The sequence below is a fragment of the Camelus ferus genome, chromosome 14, assembly GCF_009834535.1.
Source record: "Camelus ferus isolate YT-003-E chromosome 14, BCGSAC_Cfer_1.0, whole genome shotgun sequence".
NCBI lineage: Eukaryota > Metazoa > Chordata > Mammalia > Artiodactyla > Camelidae > Camelus > Camelus ferus.
In genome coordinates this window covers 51,131,566-51,150,169 of record NC_045709.1, presented here as the reverse complement: position 1 = coordinate 51,150,169, position 18,604 = coordinate 51,131,566, and the positions used below count along the sequence as shown (strand labels likewise).

General features: G+C 36.3%; 1 protein-coding gene across 1 annotated transcript in view; it reads left to right on the top strand.

Moving 5' to 3' along the window:
• The window catches only part of LMO7 (LIM domain 7), a 189,126-nt gene that overhangs the window by 66,930 nt on the left and 103,592 nt on the right, over positions 1-18,604 (top strand). The window contains 1 exon segment of the mRNA XM_032496862.1: positions 9,697-9,766. Within this exon segment, the coding sequence (XP_032352753.1) occupies positions 9,697-9,766 (70 nt within the window).

Here is an 18,604-nt window from a genome sequence, read left to right as displayed (position 1 = left end):
ACTGCAGACTTGAGCAAATAAATTACGAGAATGTACTTGAATATGCACCCACATTTTTGAAAGCTCTTAAGTATTCCAATCTAGACACTTATCACGTTAGTATTTATGGAATCTGTCCATAAGCAAGAACTGGGAGTGTGTGTACTCAAACTTTGATGATTTTGATTATCCTTTGATATGAAGGTTGTTTGCAGCAAAGATTGGGAGTCAGAGGGTTTAGGTTTGATTCCTTGCTCCATTACTTTTGGGCAGTTGAGCAAGTGACTTAACATCTGAGCCTTATTTTCTAATCTATAAGGTGGAGATCAGTGTATATGCTCTGCCTAATTCACCAGGTTGCAAATTTCCATAATATATCTATTAAGGTTTTTTCAACTATCAAACTTTGCATAAATACAAATTGTTGCTAGGAAGATGACCATGAAGATAATAGCCTGAATCTCTTCAGCTCTGTTGGTAGGTGTTCAAACTTCTTTGTCTTAGAGCAGTATTATTAAGTTGAATCATATGAAGTGTTGATACTCAACCATCCGTGACCTACAGAAATGTCAATTTCATGTGATTCTGCCTAGTATGTAGTAGGGCAGGCATATGCATAAGGGCCACAAGTGAAGTTTAAGGGATTTTTTTTTCCTTTTCTAATGCCACATTCAGAATTTGTAGCCAAATAGTGTTTAATATTAGTAGGCCATGTGGTCAGCTCAATTGGTCACTATAGGAAATTACTTTATCTTGTTTTGCAAACTATGATTTATGTGTTCTAACGTGTTCAGAAGATGGAGGGAAAAAAATGACTGTTAGATGCTTGTGATCTGAAATCAACCTTAGCTGTGAGTACAGACTAGAAGTTTTCAGCAAAATAACTTTGATGTCAATTGTAAGCTCCAAAAGTCAAGGTTGGAGTTTATGTGAGTTTATGTAGGAAGTGTGCCTATGAAGCACAGAGTTGTTTTTAGACATATGAGAGCATCCAACCCAAACAGGTGATCTTTTCAAAGAAATCACTTTGTGGTTATATACTTCAGTGATGAACTATTACTCAAAACATTGTTAGGGATCCCCTTTTGGGGGCCTCGCCTCCATAAGTAGGTCATTAAACATAGTTGATAGTGATACTTAGTGTTTTATTCAAAATGCAGTTTTTGCACCAGCCTGGGGTGTGGCTGATTTGAGGTGATTTCCAAGAACTATATCCAACCTGAATAATGGCGAGCATATTGTTACTGGTGAGGATATTCAGAGATGATTAAAAAAAAAGGCAGTACTGTTAGATTAAACATCTAATTGCTACCTTAATGGTCACAGCAGACATTTGGATGCACGTTTAGAGATACATTGGTTTAAAAAAATGTCATTTTAATTCACAGCTTCCAAAAGCTCATTCTTAGATGTTTCCTAACTAAATAGCGCCAATTTGGGGTTTTGTGAATTACCAGGTAAGTCTAATCAATCTATTTAGTACCCAGTATTCTGTAAATGAGTGTTTCCCAAAAGTAGTGCAAGTGAATATTAAGCCATGGTGATCACTAATTGTAGTTTACGATGGAACCCCAAAATACTGCATGATGTTTGTATTAAAAAAATCTTTCGCTTAATGGTGAGTCATATTATTTATAGTCACTGGTTAATTAAGTCATTTTAATCTAAAAGATGTACTGTTGGAAGAAAAGTCCAGGTGACTATATCCTGTATAAATTTATAACTGAGAAAAGCCAAGCTGGTTGGTTACAAAATGATTAAACATCATTGTTGGGTCACGTCTGCCTGAGTCATTAAAATGTCTAAGAGGAAAGCAAAATCTGCTGTTCGGAAGCCTAGTATTGTAAGCCCTAGCTTTTAAATTAATGGTGAATATAGTGAGCAGTCTGTCTTTGAGAACATTTTACCTATCAGCGAGCTCAAGTTTTAGCTGAAATATAATTAGGATATTTTAAAAAAATCTGAATTCATTTTCTTACAGGAAAAGGCTGACTTCTGTTGGGTTCACTGCCCAAAAAATTACTGATTCTTGTGAAATATAGGATCTGCTTGTTGCCTTTTAAAAATCTCTAGTCATCCTACTTCATTATCACCATTAAAGAAATTTCTTATTTTATCTAGTAATTTCAGCAGTCTTTTGTGCTTTAGTAGTAGTTTATCCTCTTTGAACTGGCATTCTGGCATATCAAAGTCAAGAGGTGGAGGAAATGAGCTCATTATAGCTTTCCCCAAACTGGGCGAGTAGTGACATTTCAGAGAGTTTAAATTGGGCATACACTCTGCACTGAGGTTTCCAATAAGATACACATCAGAGTAATGAGGGTAGTTACTGCCTTTTAATCTGATTGACTATTGAAATTAGTATCTTCTGTAAATCATTTTAGTATCATTTAGTTTGACTGACTGTGGGATCCAATGAGTTGAGAGCAAAAGAATACTTGCCTGGTTAAAGTCTGTTCTAGTAATTATTTTATTGTATACCTTACACACATAATCTCTCTTGGTTTTATTAAGCAGGGAAATGGGAGCAAAATCTAATTTGGAGGTTTTTCTAATTTGTAAAAGGATTGACAAGAGTCTATAAGGTGGTGTCAGCTCCTTGTTACAACTGACTCATCTGTTGCCTGTCTTCAGTGTTTACGAGTGCTCGTGAGGCCCACCTTTATAGGTATTTTTAAGAATATGAGGTTTCCCACTACATAAATATCCCCAATCCTCTCTTGCTCTGTGGTTCTGCAGAATTGTTTCTCTTCTCTAAACACATTTAGTTGGGGCATATCCAGCTAGTGATATGAGTTAGTAATTTCACAGTTACTCATCTTAACGATAGCAATCTTGAAACTATGCAAATGAAAACATTCTTTATTATTTTTATGAAGTAAGAAGATGTATTTGAAGGTAATCTTATTGGGTGTGTCTCTGGTTAGCCAGTCTGTACTTCCCATCCTGGAATAGTGCCTAAGTCTTTGCTCTGTCCCATGCAAGTCAGCCATGCAGCAGAAGTTTATGCCTTGTTGAACTCATGGCTCACATTACTGAGGAAAACCTTCTCACATTGTCACCAGGCTTTCCTTTCCATGGTTTGCAGCTTGGAAAAAGTGGAGCAAATGTTCACCTATTGGTTTGAGAAATCCTGTGTCTATTTATATCAGCTATGTGAATACTATGCTGTCTACCCTAAGAGTACCATCACATTTTTCTTAAAAATGCACTCAATAGAAGAAGAAAAAATTATTAAAAAATACTCCTGTTAGTTTACAATGGGATACTCAGGTGACTGTTTTAAGAGATCAGATAAGATAGAGGCCCTTGTTGCTTCTCATTCATGCCAGAGAGCTCTGTCCTTTGTTAGAGTTGGAGACCATTCACACATTGAGTGACAGTGACATCAGTGGGTTCTTGGGGCTTCTGTGCAGGGCTCCGTGTGAAGCTCAGAGCCCTTCTGTGATGTGGAAGTTTTTCTCTTAGAGCTCTTCCTGGTTTTGAATTTCCCGAGGAGGACAGGTGCACTCACACAGCTCTCCAGCACATCAACACCATCCACTGATCCTGATCCATATGATAGCAATTTAAAAATTGAGTAATAAGAACTATTTTTCTTCACTTGAAGTAATATAAACTTTGAACTCTCCATATTATTTGATAACCCAGTAACTGCAGGCAAAGATGCAAGTGTTCAAGTTCATAAAGATAATTAAAATTTTTTGAACTGCTGTCTCTTCATGGCAGTGGTTTATGGTTGCCATCTGTATGCTCTTTTTTTAAGCTTCACAGTCAATTTTTAAAAATAATTTTATTTCCGCATATAGCAAAACACCATTTTTTTTTTAAAAAAGTAGCGTATCAAGTTAAAGGTCAGCTTGGCAAACACCAGTTTAAAAATTCACTTCTATAATGGTAATCGTATAGTATAGATTCACTGAAAATTTGGCAGAAGGTTTTTTTTTTAATTGTGTTCTCAAACTTGAATGTAGAAAGCTTCAATCTTGTTTCATGAACTTGCATGTTCCAGCTACAGGGCTTTCTCATCCTAAATATAAATTACTAAGTCAGTTATACTTCAGTTAAAAAATTCAAGAAGCAAAACCTTACCATATACCAGAATATCACCTAGATTAAAATAATAAGCTGAAAAAATAAAATGGAAGAAATAAAAAAAAGCTTTGGAGGCAGTTTAAAATTGTAAGCTTTTAAGGAATAGGGAAAAAAACCCGGAAACAATAGATTAGAATCTATATAAAATTGATACTCTGGCAAATAACATTCTGATAAAAGTATTTTAAGCAAAAATGACTTAAATATTGTCTAGAATTCAAATAAACTGGTAAGATGCACATTTGAAAACCTCAGTAGAGAAATGAACAAAGGATGTGACCAAATACTTCACAGATGAATAAATTCTACTGGAAATAAATAGTAAAATCTCCAGCTTCATTAGTAAGAAATGATTATGCTAAAGTCAGATACTATTTTTTTAATTGAAACTAGTAAATAATTTAAAATCTTAAAAAATGATGGCCATATTGTGTCAGATTGGTTTTTAACATTCTTAAAATGACCAATTGAATATAAAATGGTACAGTTCTGAAAAGCAATTTGGCAATATCTATTGAGTAATTATATACTAGTTTATTTATTAATATAAACATATTTATTCATAAAATTATGACTTTTCCCAATAATCCTTTTTTGGGGGGCAGAATCTAAGGAAAAAACCACAAAATGGGGGGGGAAGATATATATCAAACCTCCTCGTAGTGGAAAATATCAAAAACAGCTTAAGTATCTAAAGTGTGATACATAAAGATCGGTAAAATTTTTTCCATCCCTTAAGAGCCATGCTTATAAAGGCTGCAGCACTGGGGGAGATCATGCAATGGGTAGCTGACAGGCAGAGCGAAACGGTGGTGCTGCTGTATCATGCCAGGAGGTGGGCACAGGAATACTGCCTGCTGGGGCAAAAGTAAATTGGTTCGTATCTCCAGACAAGTACCAAGAGCTTGACACTGATGGTTTTATTTCTAGAAGTAGTATATAAGAAATGGTAAGGAGCATGGACAAAGATAGACATACAGACATGCAGCAAAGCATTTGTACAGTGGCAAGAATTGGAAAGAACCTAAGTTCAACTGCAAGAATCCTCTCATTTATATGAAGGGATGGAGCAGAATTTAGCAATGTGACTTCATAGTAAGAGCGGAGCTGGGACAGGAAGCTGAAGTCCTCCTGCTCAACGCCTTTTGCTGTTGATGTGGTATTGGGGAATGTCCTGTTACTCAGCAAGATCTGGTAGTGCTCTGACTATTGAGGTTGCCTAGAAAAGGGGAATCCGCTGTCAGACTGCTCTAGAGCTTTGCTAGACTCACTTCAGGATGCTTCAGGCATAACAATGAGGCTGAAAAGAAAGTCCTGTCTTCACAAACTGATGATGATCAGTTGCCTTGGAACTGACTGTTGCTGCTCCACACTCTCCCATCTTAACAGTGTCTTGTTAACCATTTATCTGTGTTGTATTCTAATTCAGCAGTATTCAAAATTACTACCACAGGAATTTTAGAAATTAAATATGTATTAATTTTGCTACCAGTCTGAAAATACTAAAGTGATAGTAAAATTTTGTATTGAATGATTTTAAACTTTAAAACTGTAAGTTACATATGCTTACTGCTTTACCCATGGACGTGTGATGGGTACCATATTGATCACTATTCAGTGTGGTTTTTATTTTTAAAATATTACAACTTATGAATTTAGCTGGAGATAATTAATTAAAAATCTCAGTAAGGGATTTACTTAAGATAATCATTCCAAATTAATATCTCTGATAGAGAGTTTACTCTCTTGATCTACATTTGACAATTAGGAGAGAACACTAATGTTTAACTTGTCTGGCAACAGGAAAAAAACAACAAAGGGGAGACATCCTCTTTAGGAAGAGCAAAACATCACTGCCAGCATTTGCATGAAACCAAAGTTTCTTCTAAATTTATTTCTACAAAGAAAATAGAGATTTTGAATCTTTCACAGAAGAATTCCTACATTAAAAGTTTGACAGTGGATTTTATAAAATATTTGACATGCCACGTCCCTCGGTACTGTGAAGAGATGTGTTTGAAATGAAAGAACATCCTTGCACTTAGCATCTTCACCGCCTGATTGCTCTGTGGCTGATCCCAGCACACAGTGCTCTCTCTTTAGTAAGTGTTCATGTGTTTGTTGAGCTGAGTCTGCATCGAGAAGAAACCCAGGCAAATGATTAAGTGCCGAATAATAGATAAAACAAGGCATTTTGCATTAATTTGCAAGGAACTGCACAATATCTTTATTGTATCTCTTAAATAAATATTTAGTTACTGATAGGAAAAGCTTGAATAATGTGGGGGTATATATTTAGAAAATGTAGTCGACAGAGAGATATTAGAAATATGTACGTGTGAATGACTAGTTAAATACTTCGTAGGTTAACAAGTTCACCCTCAGTGTATTGATAATGTTCTCAGATCTCAGTCTTTCTGGTCCATTTGGAAAAATCTTTGGAAATGGGAACTTGAATGAAAGATGTCTGAATTTTCTCTCTCTGCTGAAGAGCTTTCTGATTAAGGGGAAATGATGGTTGGCATTTGGGACTAGTTCCTGGAGACCAAGAGACAGGCATCACGTTCTGGTTCTCACTGAAACTTTTTATAAGCGAGCTGGATGCCATACTGAGCTCTCTGTGTGGTCTTCTTGGCTTGTCGCCTCTCAGTCATGTTTAAAGTCAGGTCACATTCACTGGGGATGAGGTTTCTGAACAGAGGCAACTTCCTAGTGTCTGTTGTGTAACTCAACTCCCTTGGAGGGAGGGAGCGATACATTTTGGGGAGGAGAAGAAAAGGAAGTAGATAATAATTGGAGGAATGAGCTGAAGGGAAGAGGTCATGGGCCTAGTGGCGGGAATGCAAACGGCGGGTGTTCCCTCTTCTGGTTTTCATCTTACCAAGAGAACACACGTCTGACGTGCTGGCAGAGCACATAGCCAGGTTTATGCCATGGCCCGAGGGATGGGGGTTTGAGGTATGATTCTACCTAGGGTTAGGGGGGTGGGCCATGGGGCGAAGGCAGTTAAAGTGGTCCCTTGGCTGCCTCTGGGTCCTTGTGTATAGAGGTATCTGGAAGGTTATCTGGAATGGTTGTTGAATAAAGCCAGTGACCCGAAGTCAGTGCTGCCTTTAGGAACTCCACATGTGTAATTGAAGAGCACTTGCTCCGCAAAGAAGTTCTGTTTGTCAAAGAGAGAAGTGTCTCTCTTGTATGGCTCTATTGTTTTATTTTATGTAACATTAGATTAATGTCCTGTTCCTTTAGGTAGACTTAAATTTCACAGAAGTTCAGATTTTATAAAACCTATTTTTCTCCTTAGTTGAAATATCCTAAGAGTTTGTTCTTTAATTGGTTATGAAAATAATTACTCATGATTCATAGGTTGTATTGGATGTTCACTGTTTGCCAAAACTGTAGGTACGTTTTCTCCATATTCTAGAGCTTAGAATGGATACCATTTTAACAATTGACAACCTAAAATAGCATTTTCCTCTCATGTGACTTGGCTTTTTGGAGGGCAGTTTGCATGTTATCCAGAGTGTTGTTTTAACCTTGTGGTTATTTCTGTGTTTGTACACGTATGAGGAGGCTTGGGTTCGGAGGACACCAACTCACTGTGTATGCTGCTTCTAAATAGTAGGTCTAGAATGTTCTGAGGGAGGTGTCCATTAACCTCATAATTATTGGGGACATCATTTATCTGTGCTGTTTCCTTTGCCTCAATCCCTTGCTTCCTTTGGCTGACTTAATTGAGAGTAGGCTATGCTATTATCCACGCCAGAAACTGTATTAAAAAAAAATTATCCTGAAATTACGAATGCTGTAATACAGAAATGACAAGTGAAGTAAACAGGTGAACTGAATGATCTCGCCAAAGTCACCAGTGACTCAAATGGGTGGAGGAGGAATTTATGACATTGTTCCTTTAATAAGGAACAACTGATGTCAGACTTCCGTGACATTTTATTAAGTTGCTCCAGCCCAGCTTGGTGTCTGACTTTTTCTGTCACAGAAAGATGACATTTTAAGATCCAAGTTCCTATAGGGAAGTCGCAGCCAAGCTAGTGGTCAACAGCTGCTACGAATTACGTTTCTGCTAAGTAATGTTTTGGTTATTAGTTCCATGCGTTGCAAGAGTGCCGCTGATAGTGGAATTCAAGGAACACTTGCTTAATAGAGAACAACTAGAAGAATGAAATTAAAACTGTCATTTCTTAAAAATCTTCTCTTCTAGCTCCTCAGATAGTGGTGAAAGAAAAATATTGTGGCCATGAAGGGAGAAAGCCTGCCTTCCTACATGGTTTCCAGTGGCACAAAAAAGAAATTAGGAGTCAGAAGAGGAGTAGTTCTAGGAAATGCATGCAGTCAAGGAGCAGTTTTATCATCTACATCAAGCTGTCTAGAGATCTTTGTGTGAAGAAACTATGAAAACAGAAAAACATCTTTTGTTCACCAGGCTAAATCTTCATAAGCCACTGTTTTGTAATTTTGAATCCTGTTGAACAACATTCTGAAGGATATTAAATTGAGACTTTTGTCTTTTTTTATTTTTAGCACACTCAAGTATATATATAAATCTCTGGAATGTTGAAGGAGTGACATTCCACAAGTGTCAGATTTTTTTTTTCTGTTGCCCATTGTGAAGAGACCAGTGAATTAAGAATGTTTGACTCTTTCTCCAATATTTGCTTTCCTTTTGGAGCTCTGTTACAGAGTAAAGAATTGTTTTTTGTGGAAACATTATTGAATAGGAAAATTCATGTTTCAAATTGTTGTTTTCTGGCAGTGATTAATGATTAATTAGCCAGACTAGAATTGATAGCATTAAATTTCTGCGTGGCTTGGCCCTGTTATCAGCGCACAGCAATAACAGCAAAAAAAAAAAAAAAAAAATAGAATTCACAATAATCTAGGATCTAGAACCAAAAATTGTACTCTGAATTGCAAGTGTCAAAGCTGGGTTCTAAAAGTGTTTAAGAGTCTAGAGATTTACAGATATCTTTGTAGATTCTGTAATAGCAGCATAAATTTGTTCAATGTTGGATTTTGAGGTAACTGTTAGCCTATTTTGGGGAGTTCTGGTACATTTAATTTTTACTGAGGCATTCTGCGGTGGTAACAAAGCAATCAGTCATAGACTTGAATGAGTTACCAATGGGAACTAGTTGCTTATTTGGATGAGTTCCACTGCATGCCTTAAATCTGGCAAAAAATAGGGTTTGAAGCTACCTTTAAAACATAGATCAATTTGAGGAAAACAAAAATCAATGAAAATGATTAATAGAAAAAAATATTCTTTGGTCCTAGGGATCTAAATTTTAATGAAAGAGATTCTAAAACTGACTGTTGAAACAGAATCAAATATTACCTTTCCTTAACAAATGTGGAACTATTTTTAAAGACATAGCTTTGAATGTAAAATTGCATCTATATGTTCCAAGAGGTCCATTCACCATTGTTCCCAGTGCTGTTCTCTGTTTCTTGACTTATTTTCTTGGTGGCTTGCTTTTTGTTGGGCTCTTGGACCTGAAACAAATATTGGGGATGGATTAGTGACATTTGTGATTTTTGAGGATGTTAAAAAGAACACTAAGATTGGCCTTCTTATAACCGCATGTGTTATTTATTTACTTTCAGTTTGATTAATAAGCTTAAACCTGGTGTCATTAAGAAGATCAATAGACTGTCCACACCGATAGCAGGCTTGGTAAGTAATAAATTACCTTCAAAACTAGATTTCTCTGTTTCTGAAGTGTCAAAAGCTTCTTTCATCTGGAATTATCATAGAAATTAGGTTTGGGGTCTTTTGTTCAAGCAAAGTGTGTTTGGTGATCCCCTCCTTATACCTGTAGTTCCTGGAGGCTTTATTCTGTTTATTTTTTTTTGTTTTGCTTTTTGTGCCCTCAGACTTCATATATCTGCTTTCTTGGCCTATTTCTTCCACAAATTGTGTTTATTTAGGATCCTATTCTCTCTGAAGTTCGGCCCTACGCACACTGCTTGCTAGTTGACCACAGTTCAGGGAAACTGTCCGATGTTCATGAGATGTTACGTTTCAGTTGCTTCATGCTTCTACGTTCCCCTCACTCAGCATGCAGACCTTGGAGTGTATTTACAACATACTTAAGACCTGTCAGCTCTTCTGGTTTCCTACCAACATCCTGTGTGAAGTTGGGCAAGTCACTGTCTTCCTCTTTACCTCAGTAATATTATCCATACGATGGTTGTGGGGGATTCTCCAGACTCCTTCTGACTTTAAATTCAAAATTGTGTGTATGAAAAATACCCTGCACTTTCATTATATAGATACTCTGGTGGGTCAAGACCGTTGAGAGACCAATGATAAGGTGGGACTATGTGTCTGGAAATAAGTAATTTATAATTAAGTACAAATGATAGATATTTTTCCAAATGTTAGCAATCCCTAAGGATCAAGGTTGATGATAGGGGGTCAGTTAAAAAATTAATTTTCCAAAACACTCAAGTTTGAGACAGTTATTAACTGGGATGTAAATAAAATGTATGTTATCCTTGAGATAGTCAAGCTGCTTATAATACATTCGGGAACCTGATTAAAAGTAGCAGTACTAAAATTTCTGGGTTTGCAGCTGACATGAAGATCTTATCAAAATTTTGACAGGAATAAGTTGGTTGCAGAGTGTTTATTATTAGAAATAACTGTGTAGGAGAGAAGAAGAGAATTTTTACAGTTTTTTCCTTTTATTTTTCTTTAAAAGCTCAGAAAATTACAATTTTCTTTTGAAATATAGAATGCAGTTGACTCTTAAACAGTACGAGGGTTAGGATTGCTGACCCCCCCGTGCAGCTGAAAATCTCTATATAACTTTTGAGTCCCCTAAAACTTAGCTGCTAACAGCATACTGTTGACCAGAAACCTTACTGATAACATAAATAGTCGATTAACACGTTTTGTATGTTATATGTATTATATACTATATTCTTAAAATAAAGTAAGTTAGAAGAAAATGTTAAGAAAATCATAAGGATGAAAAGTTACACTTACAGTATGGTACTGTATTTATCAATACCATGAGTTTACATCATCTGTTTACAAGATGAATCATCTGTCAGTACCTATGCCGATATTGTCTTATATGATACAAAATAGTATAAATGTTATACATATTACTAACACTGGACATCGAAATGAACAAAATAATGTGAAGAAGAAATTCATATTGGTTTAGAGGTATAACGATTCATTCTTTTTTTTAAAGTTTTAAAATTTAATTTAATTTAATTAATTTTTTTTGGTGTAATTAATTTTATTTATACGATTCATTCTTTGATAACAAAGAAACAGCAATATGATTGCTTCACGGTAGCTGAGCGTGTATGCTAACGAATGAATCATTATACGATTTTTATGGCATACAGTGTTACAGCTGTAATCGTAATACAGTATTAGAAATGTTGTTACATTAAAAATACACTTACCTGTGTTGATAGGCTGATATGCAGTTTCTTCAGCGAATGGGGCACAGTGTACTTGAAAACAAAGTTATAAAACACAGGAAGAAAACTAATACGTTATTAATTTATATTAAATATCACTTACCTTATACCTATCTTAGGATAGTATCTACATATATTTTATGCATTCCTGATATACCTAACTTGTTCTTAATTTTTTTGAAATTTCTAGGCTACATAGTTTGTGAGTTTTTTCAAATTGTCAAAAATCTCCAAAATTTTTTCCAATATATTTCTTGAAAAAAAATCCATGTATAAGTGGGCCTGTGCAGTTTAAACCTATGTTGTTCAAGGGTCAACAGAGCACTTGGACTCAATGTTAATTCCTTCCCTTCTTATCCTGTTGCTTCTATTTCTATTATGAGTAAGCAGCTGACGTGATATTTTTATTGGTCTCAAATTTGGTTTGATTAAAAATCTTTCATATATATGCATATATTGCAATATACATATATATGTGATTTACTTCTAGTGATATATAACAAGTCAGAGGTGTTATTTAAGCAGTAAAATTGAAGAAATTTGGTTTCTGAAGTCTCTCTAGGAAGAAATATTCAGTTTAATGAAGTAAATAAGTTTTATATGAAAATAACTTTTATGAAGTAATTTCTGTGAGGATTAAAAGTTTGAATTGTATTGAAAGTACTTTCTGTCTTTTCAAATGGCTTGAGTTATTCTCAGATAGTTTAATGCTTAGATTTTAAATTGTCGTTTCTTGGATCAATTACATGCATTTAAAATAAAACTAGCCTTTGATTCCAAACACTCTGCATATTTGGAACACTTAAATTGTGCTGGTTTATTGTTGTTGGCCACGAGAGGTTTTATTTAATCTTCTGATTCTATGATTAGATGAAAGCACAAATGTATTTTATATTTAAGTCCAAAGGTCTCTCCAAGTATTTCTATTTCAAGCATCAGAAATTCTATCTAGTTTGGACTTTATCCCTAGAAACTAAAATGAAATATATTTCTGGTATATTAAATAGGATAATTTCCCAAATACGGGACATTGAGCATTTTCAATTGGACGTAGGATCAGGAGGGTGACCAGAGCCACAGACCTGGACCTGGGCTGAGCAGTCAGGTCAGAAGTCGTTATCATGCCTCATGGTAACTTCATCTGAATTCTTCTTCTCATGTTTATGTATCAGGATGGTTTTTATATCAAAACTTCTTAAAGCCTCAATTTCAAGTATGAATTAGAGTTTCTGCGTCTACCTAGTAGGGTTGTTATGAGGATGGAAAGGAATGATATGTAGATAGTCTGACATACAGATGTTCAGTGAATGTTCTTTTGTATCACATGTATTCTTTAAACAAATGATTCTTTTAACAAATAATTTTTCTGATTTATAGGGGTCTATTGGAGGAGAAAAGACAGATATAGATAAGGACCTTATTGTCAATGACTTTATGTTCTAGTAGGGGAGTGGGGATTGGGCAGATAAATTAACAAATGAGCAAGAAAGTACCAGATAATAAACATGCTGCAGAGAATTACAGTAGACTGACGTTTGTTGAGTACCCATGAGCAGCTGTCGTCGGACTATGAAGATTGACCTCTAAGAAGTCCTCAAAAGCCATATGTCAGAAGCTTTAGTTTTTAACATTTATAGAAAAAAGATATAAAATTTGAGCCAGGCTCTGCATACTAGTAATTTCTGTGTTGACAGCACCTAACATAGTGACTGGAACATATAGGAGATCAACAATTTTTTTTGAATGAATGAACAGGATTTCCATTGTGAAAATATTAGGCTTAGAATTAGGCCTTTGATGGGTTATAGGTTAAGTTGTGTCCCCCCCGAAAAAATATACAAGCAGACCTTGTTTTATTGTGCTTAGCTTTACTGCACTTTGCAAATATTGCACTTTTTAACAAATTGATGGTTTGTGGCAACCCTGCATCAAGCAAGTTTTATCAGCGCCATTTTTTCTAACAGTCTTTGCTCACTCCATGTGTCTGGATCATATTTGGGTAGTTCTGTTAGTATTTCATACCTTTTCATTATTATTTGTTCTGGTGATCTGTGATCAGAGATCTTTGATGTTACTGCTATGACTCTCCTAAGGCTCGGATGATGGCTAGTTAGCATGTTTCAGCAATAAGGTATTTGTTAATTAAGGCATGCATGTTGTTTTTATTAGACATAATGTTATTGCACACTTAATAGACTCTAGTATAGTGTAAACATAACTTTCATATGCACTAGGAAACAAAAAAGTTTGTGTGACTTGCTTTATTGTGATACTTGCTTTATTGTGGGGGTCTGGAGATCAACTCACAGTATCTCTGAGGTCTGCCTGTATATTGAAGTCCTAAACTGCAGTGCCGCAGAATGTGACCTTTTGGGAGTAGGGCTGTCATATGGAGTACGGGAACAGAAGTCATAATGGAGTAGAGTAGGCACCCTAATCTAATCTAATTGGTGTCCTTGTATGAAGATGGCCATATGAAGGCAGATACACACAGGACGAAAGCCATGTGATGACCGAGGGTTGGAGTCGGGCACATACAAGCCAAGGAACACCACAGATTGCCAGCAAAACACCAGGGGCCGGAAGAGGCAGGGCGGGATTCTTCTACAGGTTTCATGGGAGCATGGCCTTGTGGACACCTTGATTTTTGGCTTCTAGTCTCCAGAACTGTGGGACAATAAGCCACTTGGTTTGTGGTACTTTGTTATGGCAATCCTGGGAAACATATACAGATAGGTAAATGTTTTAGTTAATACACGCTTTTTAAAAGACTTTTAATTTTGAAATATAGATTGACAGGAAGTTGCAAGAAAACAGTAAAGGAGGTCCTCTGTGCATTTCACTCAGGTTCCCCCATGGTAACATCTTGCATAACCCTGTTCAATATTAAAACCAGGAATTCACACTGGTACATTCAAAGATTTTAATCAGATTTACCCATTTTGCGTGTAGTTAATACTTTTTTAGTAGCAAAGAGCAAAGATGCTTTCGAGCTAATGAGATGAAGAGTGTTTTATTGTAAGGATTTTCCTGAGGACTCTCATTAACCTAGTGCTCAGGCATAAACGTGGCAGATGAATTCCTCACAATTACTTTTTCCTGCCTCATTTCTAGCAAGAAATGGCATCCCTTAGTTGAGTTTCCTAACAGAGGAATCCGAATGGATCAGATTACCTTTTCTTTCCAGGCAACAGATACCACAGGTCAGCAGCCAGCTGGGAGATGAGTTCCTTGAGGGAGAAAATGGTCCTGGCTAAGTGGGCTGTGGTCAGGAGTATTGATTTCCTTTGGCTTGTTCTGTCCAGGTGTCTGGTTTGAAGTGGTTTCCATGAATGAGGTTTGTGTGGGGCAGACAAACCAAAATCAGTCAAACACAGTGACGATTACACGATTTCTGTGTAAGGGTTTGGTAAGCTATGTGAGTTTAGTGCTCCAAGCCCCCTCTTCCATTACTCCTTTCTAACTCTCTTTCCTTCAGCTATGACTTTCATCCATTCCATGTCAGCTACCATGTGTATTTAGCCTTGAAGCCAAAGCAGTGGATTTACCCATGGCAGATGGAGCTGTGTGAAACACATGGAATATCCTCTGAGCAATGACAACACTCAGAGGGGGATGTTAAGATGATTTAGAAATATATTGAATGCTTTGCTTGAAACATTCACATGATTATATGATTATTTTTTCTTTAGGAAGGCAGTAACCACATTCTTATAGATCTTCTAGAGATACGGCTTTTTTCATTTGGCTGAGTTTCGTAAAGAAATACGTTTTCCCTTATCTTTTAAATTCTCTTTGTTCTTTACAACGCCGTGCAAAAAAATTCTAACCCAAGAGTTTGAGTCTTTTAAAAACTTAGCTGGTGTTAAATGTGGGTATGTTCAAATCATTGAAACTCAAAACCAAAACTCTATTTGGGAATTAAAAAAACTACCTCAGAACAAAACCCTGAGAAACAGGCAAGATATTCTGATGGTGAAAAGAGCCGTTGAACCAGAATAATATTTACCATCTGATGCGTTAGTGTGCATGTAATACAGTATGCGTAGAAAACATTAAGGAAGTTAATAACTGTAAGGCTGACAGTCATCTTGGACCCCTAATGATTTAATTGATTTTCTAAAGCCAGGTTTCTCAACCTTGGCACTATTAACTATTGGCATTTGGGGCCGGATAATTCATTGTCATTGGGTGGGTGGGGTCTGTCCTGTGCTTTGTAGAATGTTTAGCAGCCCCCCTGCCTCTACTCACTAGATGCCAGTTGCACCACGCCCTCCATCTCCTACTTGTGACAACTGAAGATGTCTCCTGACATTGCCAATGAGTAAAATCAGGCCTGGCTGAGAACCACTGAACTAAAGGATCAAGAAAGTAAACACTACCCTTTTTACATAGTCTGGTTTGCTGACCAAGTAGAGATTTGATTGCCCTGCTCATACTTGCCATGTCAATTGCAATTTCCCTTTGAAAAGCAATGGTATTTCAGAAAAATCTACTTTGAACCATTTGTCTGTTTAAATGTTTGTGTCTATCAGTCGGCTCAGTAGAAAAATCCTCAGTATATCCACACTCGCATAAGATATGGTCTGAATTTGAACATCTTTGCTCTAAAGAGTTACTCTTTGAGATTCCTTCAAGAGTGGAATGTGCAAAGTGTGCCGATAGTGGCTGGGAAGGTTGTGTCTTCGTTCAGGAATGCAGGGAACAGGCAAAGATGCCAGCTAGTTTAGGCTGTGTCATTTTCCTCTGCCTTCATAATGGTTAATTCAAGAAATAAGGCAAATCTGTGGGTCTGTTTTTACTGCCCTTTTTCAGAAGGTCACTAGTGGTCAGTGTTCTTGTATCTCTGTAAAATTATTTCTGATTCATTCTTCACTCACGTATACACTTGGGTGTCAGCGAAGTAGTGCAACCTAGTCCGTGCCAAGGTCACTGTTGAAACATCTAGTTGTTCCCTTCTAGCTGTAATAGAAAATTCACCTAAGGAATCAACTATAAAATCTGAATATTCTTATCCAGGTTATCATATGCTTTTAAAAAAAATCACTCTTAAGCAGTAACTATATTTATCCCTTTAAAATAATTTTAATATAATAAATGCGTGGATAGGAGAACAAAGGGGTTGAGAGAGGGGAGGTTTGTGAGTCACTGAGCTTGTGAGCTCTTTGTCCAAATAAAACCAAAATGTGAGACCTCAAGGCAGAGTGTTTTCGGGGGGGGGGGGGGGAAGCCTACTCTGTTTCCACTCCTTTCTCATCCAAGTTGAAATAATATAAGAAATACAAATATAATTACTATTTTATTCAAGAGTGGCACTTTTCTGGGTAAGAAGCAGGAATAAATTTTATATGGTTGAAGAGAAAATACTTAAGGAATATTAGACTGTGACTTGGATGAGTAGCCAATATAAATATATGCCTTGCTTAAAAGAGTGGTGACTGAGGGTTGCTCTGTGCTGGGTCAAACCCAATGTGTGTCTCAGAGGGAATATCTCTCTAGTTGGTAACAAGCAAGATTCATTTGTGAAAATATTTGGATATTGGCATATACAGAACACTAATAACAGGCGACCGCATGGGAAGAGAGGGGAAGATGGTGTTGCAGAGCTAGTTTAAAATAACCACTTAGTGGTAAGATCAGAAGTGTCTGTTCTGGTCTTGGATTTTATTGCTGATTCTGTAGATTTGTTGAAGGCGATCTTCCATCTAGCAACACTGGGAGAGTCTTCCACTAAGCAAATTCTTCTTGGTTCACTCATCCTTGCCGATTTGTTTGTTTAGCCAAAAAGAGCAGCATTTACACTGGGCTGAGTCTGGCTGCCATGATCCCCATCCTTAAATGGATGGGGGTCAACACTGAGGTCCCTTCCTATAACCCAACTTTTGTCTCAGCTCTTATTTAGTTTCCACATTCTTCATTTCCTCACAGTTGGTAAATTGCGAAGGCTAGATATGTCTATAAATTACCATTTCTCACCTACTACTGTATTGAAACAATTTCATATACGTTGGATCAGACCTTGGAGCTTCACTGAGTTAAAAGATTTTTTTCTTTTCTTTCATTTCCTAGTAGGGATAGTGAATTTAAACTGTAGCAATAAACTTGATTAAAATTGCACAATTATGGTCTCATGATTTAAACTACATTAAAGAAATGTTTTTATTTCAAAGAGAGGGCGAGTCACTGTTACAAGCTATGTAATTATGCCTCAAACACTAAAATTTAAGCTATTCTTATTTTTCTAGTCTCCCAACCTCTTTATTTTCTTTGAAAACAAAACAGCAATAACAAAATCAAGGAGTACTTTTCCTGATTTAATAAAGATGTAGGAGAGTACTATAGTGTTGCCATTTTTTAAAGGTATTATTACACTTGTATGAGAAATCATAGCATAAAAGTTAGCCATTTACTAAAAATAAGATCACTTTATGCATTGAAAATGACATTTTCCCTGGTTGTAGTTTAAATAATTTTTTTCTAATGTATATTTTACTGGAATTTCTGTGGCTCACTATCTGTACTTTGAAATGTTTTGGGGTTATCGAGTAATCAAGTCTGAGGAAATAGACTGTAGGGGATATACACTGGTTGTCTTCAAGGTAGCCAATACTAGATATTAAATATCTAAATGCCTTAACACCTCCATGTGAATGGCACATGAATAAGCCAATGACGATTGAGTTATTTGTAAGGTATTTTCAGATTTCCTCAAGAGTCTCCTTGTCACACTACTTCTCTGCAACTCCAAATTAAAGATAAGCATCACCGAGTAGAAACTTAGAAACTTAGCGTCAACGTTGAAGTTGGTTCCCATGCTCTTGTAACGATGCAGCACCGTAAATCAGGAAACTCCTGTTTTCTTAGCCATAATCTCTTAGTCATGACGTTGGCACAAGTTTAGGAACACTTCCCTAGAGATCCAAAACTTACTCATTTTTAAATCTAAGATGAACATTTATATGCCAACTGTCAGCCTCAGGGGCAACTTTTTTCAAAACATTAATGACTTAGAATTCCTAAAGCAACACTATAATTAACTTGCAGAGTTAAAAAAAATTGATTCAGAGTA